We start from the raw sequence: 19384 nt of genomic DNA on the forward strand, positions 1-19384 counted from the left end.
ACTTCTATTGAACTCTTGTTAAGTAAATATTAAGAGAATGTCTTTCAGTAAATACAATATCAGCACAATATCAACACAGTATCAGTGTTAACTGAGCTTCAATAAACGTCCATTTGAAAAGGTATGTCACAACATTAATCTTCTATATGGTAACGTCAACGTTTCAGTCTCTTGGGTAGAATACTAAAGCCTCTTAGTTGCAGTTAATTAATTTCAGCTAAAGCATCTAGACATCCTCATGTGCTGCTGCTTCTCGCATTGTGGTGTAAATGGCGGTACCAGATACAGGCGCTGCGACGTGGGGATCGTTCACCTCGTCCGTGGATCGCTGCTCTCTTGTTCCGTCCTTTTCGGCTACTCGTGCGGAGCAGTCGAGTTCTCACTGTAGCTCCCTCCAGTAATAAACACGAGGCACGAGATCATGGTTAAAAACGGGGTTTTATTTCCTGCACACCAACCTGTGAGAACTGGGTTGAAAGAAAGAAAATAAATAAATAAAGAGATTGCAATAAAAAAGGTGTGTATGTCCTGCATTACAATTCATGCTCCTATAACTGTACAACCGGCAGCATGTAGCACATAACATAGAAAAATACACGTGACTGTATAACTTTATAAACTGTATAAATTTCACTTATAATTTTACTTGTTTACTTACAAAGCATAACTTACTAACACATACTTACATAACATAAGTTAAGCGCTTAAAATATCTTATAATATAACTAACAAATATCATATAATTATTACGTTATATACAGGTCCTTCTCAAAAAATTAGCATATTGTGATAGTTCATTATTTTCCATAATGTAATGATAAAAATTAAACTTTCATATATTTTAGATTCATTGCACACCAACTGAAATATTTCAGGTCTTTTATTGTTTTAATACTGATGATTTTGGCATACAGCTCATGAAAACCCAAAATTCTCAAAAAATTAGCATATCATGAAAAGGTTCTCTAAACGAGCTATTAACCTAATCATCTGAATCAACGAATTAACTCTAAACACCTGCAAAAGATTCCTGAGGCTTTTAAAAACTCCCAGCCTGGTTCATTACTCAAAACTGCAATCATGGGTAAGACTGCCGACCTGACTGCTGTCCAGAAGGCCATCATTGACACCCTCAAGCAAGAGGGTAAGACACAGAAAGAAATTTCTGAACGAATAGGCTGTTCCCAGAGTGCTGTATCAAGGCACCTCAGTGGGAAGTCTGTGGGAAGGAAAAAGTGTGGCAGAAAACGCTGCACAACGAGAAGAGGTGACCGGACCCTGAGGAAGATTGTGGAGAAGGGCCGATTCCAGACCTTGGGGGACCTGCGGAAGCAGTGGACTGAGTCTGGAGTAGAAACATCCAGAGCCACCGTGCACAGGCGTGTGCAGGAAATGGGCTACAGGTGCCGCATTCCCCAGGTCAAGCCACTTTTGAACCAGAAACAGCGGCAGAAGCGCCTGACCTGGGCTACAGAGAAGCAGCACTGGACTGTTGCTCAGTGGTCCAAAGTACTGTTTTCGGATGAAAGCAAATTTCAGTCCAGTCCAGTCCAGTGTCAAGTACCCACAGTCAGTGATGGTCTGGGGTGCCATGTCAGCTGCTGGTGTTGGTCCACTGTGTTTTATCAAGGGCAGGGTCAATGCAGCTAGCTATCAGGAGATTTTGGAGCACTTCATGCTTCCATCTGCTGAAAAGCTTTATGGAGATGAAGATTTCATTTTTCAGCACGACCTGGCACCTGCTCACAGTGCCAAAACCACTGGTGAATGGTTTACTGACCATGGTATTACTGTGCTCAATTGGCCTGCCAACTCTCCTGACCTGAACCCCATAGAGAATCTGTGGGATATTGTGAAGAGAAAGTTGAGAGACACAAGACCCAACACTCTGGATGAGCTTAAGGCCGCTATCGAAGCATCCTGGGCCTCCATAACACCTCAGCAGTGCCACAGGCTGATTGCCTCCATGCCACGCCGCATTGAAGCAGTCATTTCTGCAAAAGGATTCCCGACCAAGTATTGAGTGCATAACTGAACATAATTATTTGAAGGTTGACTTTTTTTGTATTAAAAACACTTTTCTTTTATTGGTCGGATGAAATATGCTAATTTTTTTAGATAGGAATTTTGGGTTTTCATGAGCTGTATGCCAAAATCATCAGTATTAAAACAATAAAAGACCTGAAATATTTCAGTTGGTGTGCAATGAATCTAAAATATATGAAAGTTTAATTTTTATCATTACATTATGGAAAATAATGAACTTTTTTTTTGAGAAGGACCTGTAGAATAAAACAATGTAAACAAAACATACCTCGTAGGCTGCTTAATACTTAAGAGAGGCTAAATGTTGAATATTGTTGTTCTCTTTAACTTTTCTTGAAAAATATATAAATATACTTAATTATAAAACTTAGTTCAGAGCTCTTCTTTCAGCTTGCTTCTTTGGCGCTTTATGAATATGGTGCGTAGTTAATTGAAATACGTGTGGAACATTAGAGCAACAGCAATTAGTTCCGCCCCTTAGACTAAATTGCAAAACATATAAAACACAAACAGCAGGGGGAGCAATGGGAAAATAAACTGACAATGTGGGGCAGTTACAGGTAACTTCAGATGTTCCTTGATCTTTCTGGTGGTGATCATTGGCTGAGCCTTTGCCATTCTGGCTATTCTCTGATCCATTCGAACAGTAGTTCCACGCTTCCTTCTGCGTCTTTCAGGTTTTGGTTGTCACTTTAAGGCATTTTAGCTGAGCAGCCAATAATTTGCTGCACTTCTCTGTATGTTTTTTCCCTCTACAATCAACTTTTTAATCAAAGTACGCTGTTCATCAGAACAATGTCTGGAACAACCCATTTTACCCAGTATTTCAAAAGGAAATGTGCTATGACCAAGCTGTGCAACATTTGCCACCCTCCTATCTTAAATAAGGGCCAAAATTGACACCCGTTCTTCTGCAGAATGAATGACTTCACCAATTGAACTCCTCACTGCTATTATTTTTTTTTTTTTAGTCCTTAGCTGGCATCCGGTTGAGGGCGTCCTCGAAGCCAGTATGCTGCTGTAGGTGCCGCTGGGTCACGAGCTTTCTGTACGACCCTTTTCCATTTCTTTCGGTCGGTGGCCGCGGTCTTTGCTTGGTGTAAATCAAGTCGTTGGTTCCTCAGGTCTTCCTCGATTTGTTTCGACCATGTTTTCTTTGGTGCCGCTCGCTGGACTTTCCACTGATCAGGCCGAGTCCTCCAGAGAAGCTGGTAAGGTAGCCTGGACTCGCTCATGCGGCACACGTGTCCAAACCATCGTAGACGGCGTTGTTGAATTTGATCCTTGATGGTTAGTTGGTTCTGGCACCAAGATCGGATGGTGTCGTTGGTAATGCGATCACGGAGCGAAACCTTAACGATCTGGCGTAGGCATCGCATTTGGAAGATCTCGAGTTTGTCCAGGTCCGTTTTGAGTAGCGTCCACGCTAACCAAACAAGAGGATTGGTAGAATAAGTGTCCGAAATAGGCGAACTTTGGTCGCGGTGGTAACGTTGCCCTTCTTCCATACACACCATTTGAGAAACGCAAACGCTGCGGCTGCCTGGCCTATTCGGGAATGGATGTCCACAGAGATTGCCGCCTTTTTCACTGCTATTATTTTGAACAACCCCCTTTCAATCAATGTTTCAATTACTCAGAATGAGTGGGATGCATGTCCTAATTGTTGGGTTTGTTTTGTTTTCATTACTCTACTACACTTTCAAGTGAATTTTTTGCTATGTAGAAATATCACTTCTACTAAAAACAGTGATTTATCAAGTTAATGGTGTTGGACTGCTATTTTTTTTAACACCACTGTACATGTGCTGCTTTACATACAATACAGTATTTGACAAGACTGCTCTTGTTCTTGGTCGTCCTTGTCTTCCTCCTCGACCAACACCTCTGACACGCTCTCCTCTTCCTCTTCTATTGTTGCCCTTCATTGCTAAAGTCACAATACAGCTCAGAAATGCCACATGCATTTGAACTGACTTTTATCTTTATCTTTTATCTATGAAAACTGTGTCAAAGTAGGTGAAAATTGCTTAAGGTTTTGTGAAAAGAGTGATTTATCTCAATAAATGAGATTTGGCAGTTGATCGATATGTTCCAAGAACAGGGTTTAGTGTTTTAGCAATTCAGAAAAACTGTAATCTTACATTTTTTTTTACATTCTTTAAAGGCTGTTTTGGGGTTTTTGCAGGTAATTTTTACCTGTATTTTTTGTGTACACCATTTGTGGTACAGGAACTAAGCATCTTTATAAATACACTGCTCAAAAAATATAAGCAATAAGCAATTGAGAATCAAATTTACCTGCTTTGGTGCAAATGAAAGTGACAACAGTTTCACCAGAGAGGCAACAGCAAGACAACCCCCAAAAAGAAAATGGTTTTGCAGGTGGTGGCCACAGACAAATACTCTCTCTTTATCCTTCCTGATTCTTCTCTAGTTTTGTGTTTTTCTAGTGTCCTTGTCACTACTGGTAGCATGAGGTGGTACCTGCAGCCCTTTCAGGTTGCACAGGTAGTCCAGCTCCTCCAGGATGACACATCCATACATGCTGTGTCTCCCAGAACAGTCTCAAGAGCATGAAGGAGATACCAGGACACAGGCCGCTAAACGAGGAGAGCAGGACAGGGCCGTAGAAGGGCATCAACCCAGCAGCAGGACTGGTATCTACTCCTTTGTGCGAGGTGCAGCAGGAGGAGCACTGCCAGAGCCCTACAAAGTGACCTCCAGCGGGCTACTTGTGTGCATGTTTCTGAACAAACTGTCTCCATGAGGGTAGCATGAGAGCCCGACGTCCTCTAGTGGGACCTGTACTCACAGCCCAGCACTGTGCAGCTTGATTGGCATGTGCCAGTGAACACCAGAAATGGCAGTTTCACCATTGGCGCACCGTTCTCTTCACAGATGAGAGCAGGTTCACACTGAGCACATGTGACAAACGTAAAAGAGTCTGGAGACATGATGAAATTCACAGAAATTGGATGAGCTTATGATTTCAATGTTTTACTTTGATTTTCAGTATGAATTTAAGTCCAGCCCTCCATGGGTTGATGTTTTTGGTTTCAATTGATTGTTATGTTATTTTGTTCTTAACTATTAAAACCTTTTATATCAGTAAAGATTTTGAACTTAAATCTTTTATTCATCAAGATCCGATGTTTGATTTGTGTTACCTTAATTTTTCTGAGCAGTGTAGAACAATTTATAATGTTTACTAAAGGCAACTATACAACAAATGGCTTAAGTGAAAATCAGCAAAACTTTAAACCTTAACGCTTACGCATTTAAAATATCCATATAACAAATACTGCCCATTTTGGATAAAGATAATACTTGCCCCAGTAATACTTTAAGATTACAGGGCCTGGCTGACCACTCTTATTGTGGAACAAACAAGATGAAAATAGTCATCATGTTTAATTAACCTACAAAATCAGCTACCAACACAGCAGATCCAGTGGTAGTGAAAATAAGTCTCATTTTGATTTTCTATTTCATGCACTTGTATAAATACACCGATCAGCCATAACATTAAAACCACCTCCTTGTTTCTACACACACTGTCCATTTTATCAGCTCCACTTACTATATAGGAGCACTTTGTAGTTGTTGTGGTGGGTCATTCTCAGCACTGCAGTGACAATGACATGGTAGTGGTGTGTTAATGTGCGTGTGCTGGTATGAGTAAATCAGACACAGCAGTGCTGATGGAGTTTTAAAACACCTCACTCTCATTGCTGGACTGAGAATAGTCCACTAACCAAAAACATCCAGCCGGCAGCGTCCTGTGACCACTGATGAAGGTCTAGAAGATGACCAACTCAAATAGCAGCAATAGATGAGTAATCGTCTCTGACTTTACATCTACAAGGTGAACCAACTAGGTAGGAGCCACCGTGCCACCCAGAGTAAAATCTAAATAGGGTAATTTTAATTAAGCTCTGGGGGAAAAAGAAGTTAAAGAAAGCTTAACTTAAAGGACCTAACGTTTTTAGCATAAACATGTAATGTGTAAAAATTTTGCTGCTGCACAAATGATTTTTTTTTATTTACCATTTGCAATACAGATTTTTTAATATTTGGAGAAATCTTGTACAAATTTTATTTATTTTACCTGAGATCACAATGATTTCAGTTGTAGCCTCAACAGGGAGACACTGCTTACAGTAGAAGTGTTCATATAAAATTAAGCAAACTTTGATAGGCTTCAACTGAGAGTGGCAGACTTTTACAAAGCAAAAAACAACAGCTATATGCTACTGTACAGTGTAGTTTAAATTTTAATTTCAGCTGGCCTTAAAAGAGTAAATATAAATAATGCATAACTGTGTCCTCTGCCCTCTGAAGAAAGATATTAAAACTCAGCTTTACAAAACGCAATAAAACTATCCTAATTTTGACCTGGGATCAGCTCTTTCGTATCTATACAGTTTAGTATATGATATAAAATCATATTATCTAATCAAAGATGCCAGATTAACATTTTTATTTGAAGAAAGCATGTTAAATATGAGTTCATGCCTGTAAAATCTGTCAAATTCATGTCAGGATGCAGCTCCGATTTATATATTGTTTATTCCATTTGGTGTTTTTATGCGTTGATTGACAATCCTCTTCTACTGTTTAAATATTTGAAGGGAGTTCTGTAGAATTGAGTCCATTTGCAGTTGATGTCAGGGTAAACTTGTCCCACTAATGAAGTTATACACTAAAAACTGTGAGGTGCCACAGTAATGAGCAGCAAAAAGCTTTCCATCAGGTGTAGGATCTGAGAAAGCAATTTCATCTTTGCTTAAATGTGATCCATAGATAAAATTGTTCCTGCAATAAAAAAAAAACAAGATGCATGAACAAAGTAATCACACAAGTAATAGACAACTAAAACATGTATTTTAAAGAAAAATTTATTTACTTAATTACATTAATATGTAAATAATTTTAATATAGTAAAGAATTTCAGCTTTTTCAGAACGACTCCAAAGTGTATATATTTTTTAAGTGTATGTACAGTGTATCACAAAAGTGAGTACACCCCTCAAATTTCTGCAGATATTTAAGTATATCTTTTCATGGGACAACACTGACAAAATGACACTTTGACACAATGAAAAGTAGTCTGTGTGCAGCTTATATAACAGTGTAAATTTATTCTTCCCTCAAAATAACTCAATATACAGCCATTAATGTCTAAACCACCGGCAACAAAAGTGAGTACACCCCTTAGTGAAAGTTCCTGAAGTGTCAATATTTTGTGTGGCCACCATTATTTCCCAGAACTGCCTTAACTCTGCTGGGCATGGAGTTTACCAGAGCTTCACAGGTTGCCACTGGAATGCTTTTCCACTCCTCCATGACGACATCACGGAGCTGGCGGATATTCGAGACTTTGCGCTCCTCCACCTTCCGTTTGAGGATGCCCCAAAGATGTTCTATTGGGTTTAGGTCTGGAGACATGCTTGGCCAGTCCATCACCTTTACCCTCAGCCTCTTCAATAAAGCAGTGGTCGTCTTAAAGGTGTGTTTGAGGTCATTATCATGCTGGAACACTGCCCTGCGACCCAGTTTCCGGAGGGAGGGGATCATGCTCTGCTTCAGTATTTCACAGTACATATTGGAGTTCATGTGTCCCTCAATGAAATGTAACTCCCCAACACCTGCTGCACTCATGCAGCCCCAGACCATGGCATTCCCATCACCATGCTTGACTGTAGGCATGACACACTTATCTTTGTACTCCTCACCTGATTGCCACCACACATGGTTGAGACCATCTGAACCAAACAAATTAATCTTGGTCTAATCAGACCATAGGACATGGTTCCAGTAATCCATGTCCTTTGTTGACATGTCTTCAGCAAACTGTTTGGGGGCTTTCTTGTGTAGAGACTTCAGAAGAGGCTTCCTTCTGGGGTGACAGCCATGCAGACCAATTTGATGTAGTGTGCGGCGTATGGTCTGAGCACTGACAGGCTGATCCCCCACCTTTTCAATCTCTGCAGCAATGCTGACAGCACTCCTGCGCCTATCTTTCAAAGACAGCAGTTGGATGTGACGCTGAGCACGTGCACTCAGCTTCTTTGGATGACCAACGCGAGGTCTGTTCTGAGTGGACCCTGCTCTTTTAAAACGCTGGATGATCTTGGCCACTGTGCTGCAGCTCAGTTTCAGGGTGTTGGCAATCTTCATGTAGCGCAACAATTCGTCTTTTAAGATCCTCAGAGAGTTCTTTGCCATGAGGTGCCATGTTGGAACTTTCAGTGACCAGTATGAGAGAGTGTGAGAGCTGTACTACTAAATTGAACACACCTGCTCCCTATGCACACCTGAGACATAGTAACACTAACGAGTCACATGACATTTTGGAGGGAAAATGACAAGCAGTGCTCAATTTGGACATTTAGGGGTGTAGTCTCTTAGGGGTGTACTCACTTTTGTTGCCGGTGGTTTAGACATTAATGGCTGTATATTGAGTTATTTTGAGGGAAGAATAAATTTACACTGTTATATAAGCTGCACACAGACTACTTTTAATGTGTCAAAGTGTCATTTTGTCAGTGTTGTCCCATGAAAAGATATACTTAAATATCTGTAGAAATGTGAGGGGTGTACTCACTTTTGTGATACACTGTATGAGCGTTTTTCAAAATGTTGTGCTTTTTTTCAGAAATGGCTTTGGTGGTAAATATTGTTTTTTTTTTTTTTTTTTTACAACCAAAGCTGTGGAATTATACACTGTTCAAAAAAATTAAGGGAGCACCAGGTCAGTTAAACTTCAGAGATAACTAATCTCTGTCCAGGCAGTCACCTGCATTGAATTTAATGAAATTGACAAAAGGTGCACTAGAGAAGCTACAGCAAGACAACCTCAAAAAAAGAATGATAATTGCCACAGACAATTACTCCTATCCATCGTGACTAATTCTCCACTAGTTTTGCATTTTGCTAGCGTCCTTGTCACTACTGGTAGCATGAACTGGTACCTGCAGCCCATTCAGGATGGCAAATCCATACATGCCATTGCAAGCAGGTTTGCTGCGTCTCCCAGGGCCGTTACACCAGAGAAACTAGACAGGGCCATAGAAATGATAAAACACAGCCTGTGATACAATATTTTGGTGTGATTTTGAATTCAGGCTTCAATGGGTCAATGATTTTGATTACATCATGTTGTCAACAAATTACATAATTTATATCAATAATGATTTTCAACTTAAATCTTTCATTCATAAACATCTGATAAGTTATTTAAGTCCCCCTTAATTTTTCTGAGTAGTGTAAACATATTTTACCTCCTGGATGATAAAGAGCTTGGGCACCTTGTTTAGATTTTTGTTTCTAGTTACTGTCTGTAAGGAGTTTAGAATGTTTTTTATGCCCACACCAGCATTTAAGTGTAATCTCTACCAATAAAGACAAACCAAATTTAATGTAGTGGACAGTAGGGCTTAGTGCCATTTGATATTAAACATCAGAACTGCATCATATCATTTTGTCAACATAATTTAAGTTACGATTCACTGTAACTATGGTATCCTCGCTGACACTTACCTGAGGCACTCGATCATTCGTGATGCAATGCCTCTTCTTCTCATCATACTAAATACCCAAATGCGACTGATCCCACAGACTGCTGGCTCTGGAATTGTAGAGCAACACCAAGCCCTCTGTCGCTCAAACATTGCCTTTTCGCCTTCCGAGCCCTCTGGCAATGGCTCCTCTATCACCCTATAGCCCTACACACATACATTAATAATAGAGGTAGTTCACAGTATAAAAAAGTACAAAGTATAAAGAATGGGTTCATACATTTCAGCAACATAATATGCACAGTCAAAAAATAATTGATGGTCGAAGCTAGATTTTCATCAATCAATTATGTCAAATTTGTAACTTGCTAGAGCTGCGATGGTTAACTGTAAGTCCTTTTATTGTAAAACGACATCTAAACATCTAAATGCTCAGCTGCAAAACAGTAGACAACATTAGCAAAAACTGTCCTTCAGAGCCCAATGGTTGGTGCTCACATGACTCAGGCAGAAATGTAGTATAAAGCATACCACCATAAAATGTTGGTGTGATTAATCAATCTTTCTATTTGTCAGTCAGATGAACCAGGATTTGTCAGATACATTAAATCAGCAATGCATAGCGCGATCAAGCTTGGATTTGGACCACTGAAAAGAAACCTCAATTAGACAGCATTTAAGGACACTTAGGAGAGTTGTATGTTTTGCAACTTTCTTGTTTCGTTTTAAGTTCATTTTAATGCAGATAGGTTTGATATTATACTACATTAAGTAAAATATAACCAAGGACAAAAATAATATTCCTTTCTTGAAAAAAAGCTGACCTCTTGAATATGTTCAGCAATCAGGCATCCAGCCACCTTCCTGTCATTTGAAATAAAAAGAAAGGTTTTGGTCTGGGAAGGGACCTTTGTGTCCACTTGCTGAAATCCCAGGTCACTGTCCACCATTTCTCTAATCTCCTCCACCTTAAAACAAAAACAAATGACAAATGGTTGTGCCTTTGCATTTAGTTAAATAAACCAGCCAAGGATTACTGACATTCGTCAAATAATTAACATAAACAATGCAGTAAAATAATAATGTTTCAAAAACACTGTGAACCCCTAGAAATTACATAGATATTTGTATTAGTTAAAGTTAAGCCTGCACTGTGACTGATTAATTCAGTATATACATATAAAGAACAACTGTTCATTTGTCTATTATTATGTCTTGAATAAAGACCATGCCATACAAGTGAGTAATGCAGTAATTAATATAGGTCAGTGGTTCTTAAAGTACTTGAAGATAATGATCCCTTCAAAATAATTCACAGATCCCCATAGATTTTATTTTATGGCATATTTTGGTATTTAACATGGTATATAAAATCAGTTCTGATTAATACCAAAACAATTGCTGACCCCCTGACTCTACGTCATGGACCATACTTTTTTGTAGCTTTAGAGGGTTTGCAACTGCATTTGAAAGCACTTTACATTAGAATGGTAATTTGAGTAAGCAGTACCTTTTTGAGTGCATATTTGGGGTCATCAGGGAGAACAAGAATAACTTTGCCATCTGGGTACTGTCCTAAAATTCTCTCTTTCTTCCAGCCCTGTAAAAGATTTAAAATATCATCTTACTATTCATTTCTTTCGGTCAATTATACATTATGATGAGATATTTTACAATGAAACCATAATCTGGACAACTTCTGCAAATCTAACCAAGCTTGCAGCTTAAGTGCAAGACAAAAAATTCAATGGAGCTGTTGTATTGTTCATTAAGGTTAGTGAAAATGCATACCACATATCTGACAGCACTAATAAACTGGTTGTGGAAGAGCAGGTGCTGGGTCTCGTCCTCTGTAGTGGATGGCGAGTACAGCATCCCACAAATGTTGCAAGTCACAGCTCCAAACGCATTCTGACTCTTGTTTTTCTTTAAACCATACATTTTATTTAGACAGGAACAACATTACTCATACTAAGTACAATCAATATTTAAAAGGTCTTTGTTGTGTATAATTACAAGAATATGAATTACTTTTTTGATATGACAATAGCTTAAAGGACTGGCTTATAGCCAGATTGTTGCAGGCCACATTTAGAAAAGTCATAATAGCAGCTGATCAAATATATAACACTCTATTAAGTAGAACTGTAGAAATGAATTTAACAAAAATTAGTGTATATCTTGCAAATACACAGGTAAACAAACGCATGTACTTCATTTATTAAGAAACTGTACGTACTATGCTTCTTTGTTCTGCTCCTGTACTTGGTGTCGTTGGTCCCTCAATACAAACTGTTTCTGTCTCAGAGCCAAAACTATTCCTAAAATTAAAATACAAATGTAACTCTGCAAAACTTGTTATCTTTTTTAAAATGTTGCAGGGTTAGCGTGCTTTACCTGTCTGTGACTTCTACATTTTCAGTTGATGTAGGCTCTTGTTCATTGCTTGATTTTGGCATGATGCTTGTAGATACTGTAAAAGAAGTTGTACTTAGAACAAGTGTAAATAAGCTTTTTATTAAGTTACTAGACAAAATACCTTAGTTCTCAAGTTTAAATGCTCAGTGAATTCCTTTTTTTCAAAATCCTGTGTCAATGTACTTTAGATAAAAATAAGTTGGTTTTTGATTATGATCTGAAATGAAGATAAAAAGGTTTAATTAAATGCCAGTGTTTACCTGCAGAACTTTGAATGCTTGAGTACTTTTCTGAAATTTTAGGGGACTCTTTAGCTGGTGGTAGATTATGCTCCATTCTTCTCTATAAACAAATCACAACCATAAAACATAAAATGCAGAACATGCAGAATAACAAATGTGTAAAATATGTGTACGGTTTGTATTAATCTGAACATTAATTTAAAAAAAATGGTGTCTGAATAATCTACCATGTATTAATATTAGGCTGATATCAACTTATTGTATTGGATCAGATTGTACATATTGTTGGTACTCAATATTGACAGTATCATCATTATACAAATGTCTGTTTTTTTTTTTTTTTTTACACATCCTCTAAATAATATTATTTTTCCAATTACTGTCTTTCTGTTAAATTACACAAATAAATAAAAGGGGCATAAAAAAGGCAGCAGTAGCCTAGTGGTTAAGGTGCTGGACTAGTAATCTAAAAGTCGCTGGTTCTAGTCCCTCCACTGCCAGGTTGCCACTGTTGGGCCCTTGAGCAAAGCCCTTAACCCTCAATTGCTTAGACAATATACTGTCACAGTACTGTAAGTCACTTTGGATAAAAGCGTCTGCTAAATGCTGAAAATCAAAATGTAAATGTAAAACAGAACAAATGACATGCACTACGTATTGCAGATATCAATATTTAATTTTATAATATTTATTAAATCAGTTCAATGCTAGTCTGCAAGGTGCTAGTCTGTGCTAGTGCTAGTCTGAAAGATAAACTTAACCACTTTTAAAAAGCAAAAGCATGTTAGTTTTGCCATTTATTTGCCATTTACTCACAAATATACAAATGAGTAGTCTATTCTAAGCATTTTTATTGCATTTCATTGCTTTATTCTAGAAAAGGCTTACACTGGGTCTGTTGCCACCCAGAAACACTTGCACATGGCAAAAATAACAATGTACAAGGCACCAATCCATCGTAGAACAACGCTAACACAATGACTCTTTCACAATATCAACTTCTATCTATCTGTTAAAGGATGACAGGATCACTAGTGAGTATTAGCCATTAGTAAGAACTGGATAAAAAAAAAAAGTAAAATGATACTAATTTAATGTGTTAATTTAAGTAACGTTAAAATAAACTTAATTACAGTTGCTGTTTTAGAAGCAATGGAAAGGTAATGTATAATACAGAACATAATATCTTCATAACTTTACCTCCTGTTGTGCAGCAGCTGGCTTGCTATGCAGCTCCTCAGGTTCATCCAGCTCAAAGTCATCTGGCGAATACTTTGGTCTGGGAAAATATGGCTTATACTCTATAGCAGACTTACTCTTTGAGCTAGTAGTACCATTGGGCATGGGTGGTGCTACAGCTGGGAGAGCCTTTCTGTGCTCCTTTGGTCCTCCTTTGGACAACCTCTCTGATGCAAGTGGCACAGGGGAAGGAGCACTGACCTGACTGGTTGATACCAAAATTGGCAAGCACTGTGTGGAGACCACTGCACCATCCTGAGTAGCCTGATCGGACTTCATTTTTTTAACGCGTGTCCAAGTCAGCTTTTCTCTCATAAGTTCAACCTGCCTTAGCTTTTGGAAGCGGGACAGTTTTGTTTTCTCCTGGGTTTTAATAGGGATGGACACATGGCTGAGAAAAAATCTTTTTTTGGGGGCATTTACCTGTGCCTGTTCAAGTATGTCCTCTGTGGGGGTTTTGGGTGGAGAAAAGTCACTGGAAACAGTGGAGATAAAGGTGTTATCCAACTCACTTTTATTCTGGTTCATCTCATCAGATTGAATACTTTCCTGTGTTTCCTCTTCTTTTGCTGCTCCTGTGTCAGATGCTATGTCATCTGCAATTTCCTCACACAGAGCCAAGATATTGAGCTGCTTGGGTGGTTGCCTTTTAGCCGCAGCTGCTTTTTCCTCAGCAAGGGCTGCTAAACGAGCCTTGGTTCTTGCCTGAGGATTCATTGCTTGCTTCTTGAGAGGTTCAGAGCTAGTCTGCAAGGTGAAAACTTGTGTTAAATCATCTGTGCTGTTCTGTGGTAGAGTTGAGGTGCTTTCATTGCATGCTACAGCTTTGCTAATTTCTTTGAGCTCGGTCAACTCCTGCAAGTCAGGGAATTGCTGCTGGTGGTTCTTTGAGGCATCAAAGTCACTAATTACTTCTTCTACTGTTTCAATTTCAACCACACAGTGCTCAATCTCAAAACTGTCCAGCTTCAAAAAAGAATCTGAAGTCTGAGGGCTCTGGATCACAACAGGAGCAATAGAGACCTCTGTTGCCTGAATAGAATCCTGAAGATAACATGCGTTTACACTCTCAGATGCATCCAAATTAACTATATTTTTAGTATTAGATGTTACATGTTTTCTTACGTCTGCCCCTTGAACAAAAAGTGCTTGTAGGGGGGCTGAAGATGTTCTTCCCATATTAACCCTGGCATCCAAACTCACAGTGATTTTCCCAATGGGGTCAATCGGAAGTTGTTTTTCTTCTTGAAGACAAATTTTATCAACAGAAGCATGACTTACTTTTGTCACTGAAAGACACACTGTAGGATCTTCTTGGTCCTTCAAATCAAGACCATATTTGGTTATTCCTCCTATTTTGTTTTTGTCTGGCAGCGTTGTTTCTTCACTTTGTGAATCAGAAGGTTGACCATAACTGTGCTCTGTAAGAACAGGATAGGGCAATGCTAACATTGTGCAAGGTGTTTTTGAAAGAGGATACTCAGATTTATCTCTCTTCACTTTTGGTGAAGAGTATTGCTTGCTTCCTTTTTTAAGGACAGACAAAGTTGAAAACATTTTTTTTTCAGGTGCATTTAAAACTTTAGCAAACTGAATCTTTGAAACTGTGCCTGGTTCTTTTGACAGAGCAGGTGTAATTGATAGTCTTTTTCTTTTTCCACTTGTTAACATATTTGAGACCCTTTTCAGTCTAGAGGAACGGCGAGGTTGCCTTTTCTCTTCTTTATGACGTGTTGAAGGTTTTCTTTTGGACACTAAAAATTTCTTCTGTGGCACTTCTGGACAAACAGTCCTTTGCGACATATGACCTGTTTTATCAGATGTTGCAAGGCTCTGACCCATAATTTCTTTATTATTTTGAGGCTCAGAAGATTGCATTTTTCTTTTAGGGCATGGCATTCTAAAAAGACAAAAAATAAAAAAGTTAATTAGTAATTTTACTGGTCTATTATTTAATAACAAGTTAAAACTGGAGTTACAATATGAAGGCAAAAAAGACAATATTGATGTATTTTCATTTGCATGTGGCTACACAATATTTACCAGTAAATCATTTATTCATTAAATTATTGTGTTTTTCCAATGATTCAAGGTCAGGATCATGGTGGGTCTGATTTATTGGGTGAATGGTAGAAAATCACACTGGACAGGTTGCCAGTCCATGTGCATGTCTTTGGACTTATGGAAGGAAAACTGAGTATGCGCCAGAAACCCACACAGACACAGGGAGAACATGCAAACGGCACACAGAAAGGTCCCTGTTCACCAGGCCAAAGAATCAAACCCAGGCCCCTCTTGCTGTGGTGCCCCCACCAGAAATCAGTCGGTCACAAAATAAACTAATCAACAGTGTGCTTGTTTCTGAAAGAGATTTGGCAATTCACTTTTGTCATTCCAAATTAAGCATGATACAATGCCAAAACCCATATATCAGCAACATTTTCTTTATGCTACTGATCTAGGAAGTTCATAACACTTACAATATAAATATAAACAGAAGGGTTGGTTCCTAGGTGAAATAGCTTACGTTGTTCAACTCCAGAATAATTTACACTAGGATTATAAACATAAGAAACAAATATTTCCTGTGCAAAAGCTAATATCACTTATGCTTAACAGTCTATAGAACTAAGACTCTCTTTGTTTTAGCAATTTAAAAGGTTAATTGACCATTCTCTCCGATGTATCCATCAGAAAAAGCGAGCCTAGCGTTGCAGATACTTCCTGTTGGGAAAACACTAGAATTTCCTATTTGAAATAATAATGGGAAAAATTACCCATTGTGCAGGTGAGGCAGTTGAAGTGAATGCACGTGTCATTACTCCAGATATGCTAACAAAATAGCAACAGTAACGAAATGCGTCAAAAAAGCTGAAGTGAAAAAAAGTCCATTTAATTATCGTCCCAGTGCCACTTTTTCAATGGGAAAAATAACTTGAGCCTTGAGTAAGTTTTTAAATAAATTGCATAATTTGTGTGATCGTTTGATCAGATCAATTTATAGATGTATATAAGAGATTTACACTTTATAAAAGAAAACGTTTTCTATTTTGTTTTCTAACACAGTAGACAGATTGCCCAAAAATGTGTACTTGAGCGCAATAAACTGAAAACAATGGCAAATACTACATGAAAAAGATACAAAATGATGTACAATTACATTAAATTGCTAATTAACATCACATGTTTACAAAAAATTACAAAAAAACTTAAATGTATAGAACTGTCAAATGTATGTTATGTGCGAAAATGTGAAATGGAGTTTAAATGACAAATAACTATTTCTTATATAAGCGATTTAACCCAAATCAGAAGTTAGTTTTATGCGTTTAGACGCTTAAACTACTTTAGTTGTACCAGCTTAAAAAAGGAAATGTCCAGAACCACATACAGCCGTTATAATTGTACAGAAAAACAACACGGTACAAGGAACTGCTATTATTTTGACATGATATTGGAAAAGGTAGTTTTGAGCCGTAGCTTAGCCAACTGGCTAACGTACAGATAGCTGCGTAAACACTTTTCTTCCTTGTTACATTGTTGCTTAATTTTAGACAAAACACGATAGCGTAAATAAAGGTTATCAGAAAACAAACGAGAGCAACACATACACACATACCTTAAACTGACTTATCTTTCCTGCTTCTTAAAAAACAGCTGTTCCGCGTTGTGTAAAGTTTACCTTTTCTTCCGGAGCGTTCTATTTTCTTCGTCGTATTTGGAATGCTAAAGGTTTTTATGAAAAGACGCCATCTGTCGGTGTGGCACAAAGTCGCTAACCCGATTATACTTGTAACCGCTTAAAAAAAGCAGAAGCATGTCAGTTTGCCGTTTATTTGCAGTTTACCATCAAATCAACAAATGCTTAGTCACTGACTGATTTATTCTGGAAAGGAAGGGAAAAAAAATAATGTACAAGTCGCCAAACCAACGCAGAAGAGCACATTCTCACTTACATACATGGACAATTTAAAGCGGCCAAATTAACTATTTGCATGATTTGAGATGGGAAAAAACGGTGTACCAGAGAAAACTAACTTGAACTTTTAAGGGGTGTCCTTGGAGCTCTTACTTGGAATGCCACATCAACTCTACAGTCCGATTTAATCACGTTTGATAATATTTTACTTTCCTCACGCTGTTTATTTCTCTGTTAAGCCGATAGATGTCACTAACGCGCCCCTTTCCTTTTTGTTGGACCTGCAAGGATGACGAGCAAAATTCCAATGGCTAAATTTCAAATGCAACAGTACTCCCTATATAAGCACACTACTTAGGTGTTCAAATAATTTATTCTACAAACAAAACAGTGCACTACTATACAATACAATACCAAGTAATTTGGGAGTTAGCCAACCGAGTTTAGCGCCGAATTCGTTTACGTTTGAGAGGACTTGGTGTGTCTGTGTGGAAGATTTAGGTAAGAGTACAGTTTCTTTGTTGTTTGTAATATGTATTATTCTGTGTAGTATTATACTCCAGATCCACGGACCGACCGACAGACAACGTTAAACAAGTTTTAAATTACAGTGTTGACTAATAGACCTACTTAATAGTTACTTATCCTAAATTAGTGTCACGGTGCCCCGTACACTTCTTAACTAATTTTGCACATTTTATTTTAACTACTCGCCAGTATGTTAACACAGCAGCTGGACCAAAGGTCTTAAACGCTCGCTTAAATTAGAATTTACCTGCTTTCAATCCCTAGTTTGTTTAATTTAAACCAGTCAGATTTAAAATTAGGGGCAATATGCAAACCCTATTTCAAAAACAAAAAAATGCATTAAAACATGAATCTGTAATTTGTTCATTTTCACGAACGTTTATATAATTGATACAAGTTTAAAGAAATTACTTTTTTGGCTAACCAGTTTTATTGTATTTTATGAATATGTATACAATATTTACACAGCTACAGTCTGTAAATATTTTATGCCTGCATCAAAATAGAAGTTGGAATAAGGCAAATTAAGAGTGAACATTTTTCTGATTATTTAAGTTACACCATTTTTGAAACTCTGAAAACTAAGCAGGTGAATTGCTAATAGGTGAAGGTATTTTAGATCTCTGGGCTGGGCTATTAAAGGTTTTAGGTTTGAATCCCAGCCCTTGAGCAAGGCCCTTACCCCTAACAGCTCCAGCCATACAGTCCAAACAAACTGGGTTATGCGAAAAAATCATGTCTTTATTGTATTGATTGCATTGTGTTCTGTGTTGCACCATGGAATGCTGATTTGTTTCAGTATGTACTTATATATATATAATTAACGCGATTAACGCGTTAAAATTTTAATCGCGATAAAAAAAAATTAACTGAGATTAAAATTTTTTATCTAACTATTTTTATTTGGCTGTTTGTGCCACATACATATGTGTCTCTGCGGTAATTAACTGTATTTCAAAGGAATTAGGATGTAAAGCGCATGAACTGTACACGGAACTTTACAAACACTGCTGTTAAATGGAACATAATATACTGTATAAAGCAGGCAGGTCCGCGATCGGGTTTTATACGGCCCGCATCTTTTGTCTTAAATTGTTCAAACAGAAAAAGTAATCAATTATCGTCGCTGTCCGATGAAAAACTACTTGTAGCGGTTTTCACTTTTTTTACGTGTTGATGAAAAGATGAATGAGATCACGCAATCTCATTGTCGGGAGCAGAACACTTTATTAACTTCTTCTGTTACGGTACCGAATAGCCGACAGTACAAGCACTTTAAGAACTTGCTTTCCTTCATAACAAAAGAGCCTTTCCATTTTATTTTGGTATTTAGGTTTTACTGTAATGCTTTTAAGTAACTTTTTTTCTTATATTCAAGTTAAGCTGCTACACAGATTTCTGTTCATTTTTAGTGTATCACTGCATTAAACATTTTTTTTTTCTTTGAATGTAAAGTTTAAAGTAAAACT

At 37.9% G+C, this 19384-nt stretch overlaps 1 protein-coding gene across 2 annotated transcripts; it reads right to left on the bottom strand.

The window, feature by feature from the left end:
- Positions 1-6100: 6100 nt before the first annotated feature.
- On the bottom strand, positions 6101-17170 carry esco1 (establishment of sister chromatid cohesion N-acetyltransferase 1). 2 transcript variants are annotated; one of them, XM_062991978.1, is made up of 10 exons: positions 17088-17170; positions 13430-15368; positions 12248-12329; positions 11967-12042; positions 11809-11890; positions 11361-11495; positions 11080-11169; positions 10394-10537; positions 9592-9776; positions 6101-6864 (listed from the first exon to the last, which is right to left on the bottom strand). In XM_062991978.1, exons 2-10 carry the CDS (start codon positions 15365-15367, stop codon positions 6717-6719), a joined length of 2880 nt encoding a protein of 959 aa, XP_062848048.1. In that variant the 5' UTR covers position 15368; positions 17088-17170; the 3' UTR covers positions 6101-6716. The 2 variants fall into 2 exon arrangements, with proteins under 2 accessions (XP_062848048.1, XP_062848049.1); XM_062991979.1 differs by lacking the exon at positions 6101-6864 and adding an exon at positions 9343-9443.
- Positions 17171-19384: the final 2214 nt, after the last annotated feature.

The sequence above is a fragment of the Trichomycterus rosablanca genome, chromosome 3 (assembly GCF_030014385.1).
Source record: "Trichomycterus rosablanca isolate fTriRos1 chromosome 3, fTriRos1.hap1, whole genome shotgun sequence".
Taxonomy (NCBI): domain Eukaryota; kingdom Metazoa; phylum Chordata; class Actinopteri; order Siluriformes; family Trichomycteridae; genus Trichomycterus; species Trichomycterus rosablanca.

Bases quoted from the DNA above. Each gene is read 5' to 3' on its own strand.
- esco1 (XM_062991978.1), bottom strand. From the start codon at position 15,367: ATGCCATGCCCTAAAAGAAAAATGCAATCTTCTGAGCCTCAAAATAAT. The intron at 11,170-11,360 runs GTATGCATTTTC...AATCTTTTACAG, and splicing joins TTAGTGCTGTCAGATATGTG to GGCTGGAAGAAAGAGAGAAT. The intron at 6,865-9,591 runs GTAAGTGTCAGC...TTTTTATTGCAG, and splicing joins CGAATGATCGAGTGCCTCAG to GAACAATTTTATCTATGGAT.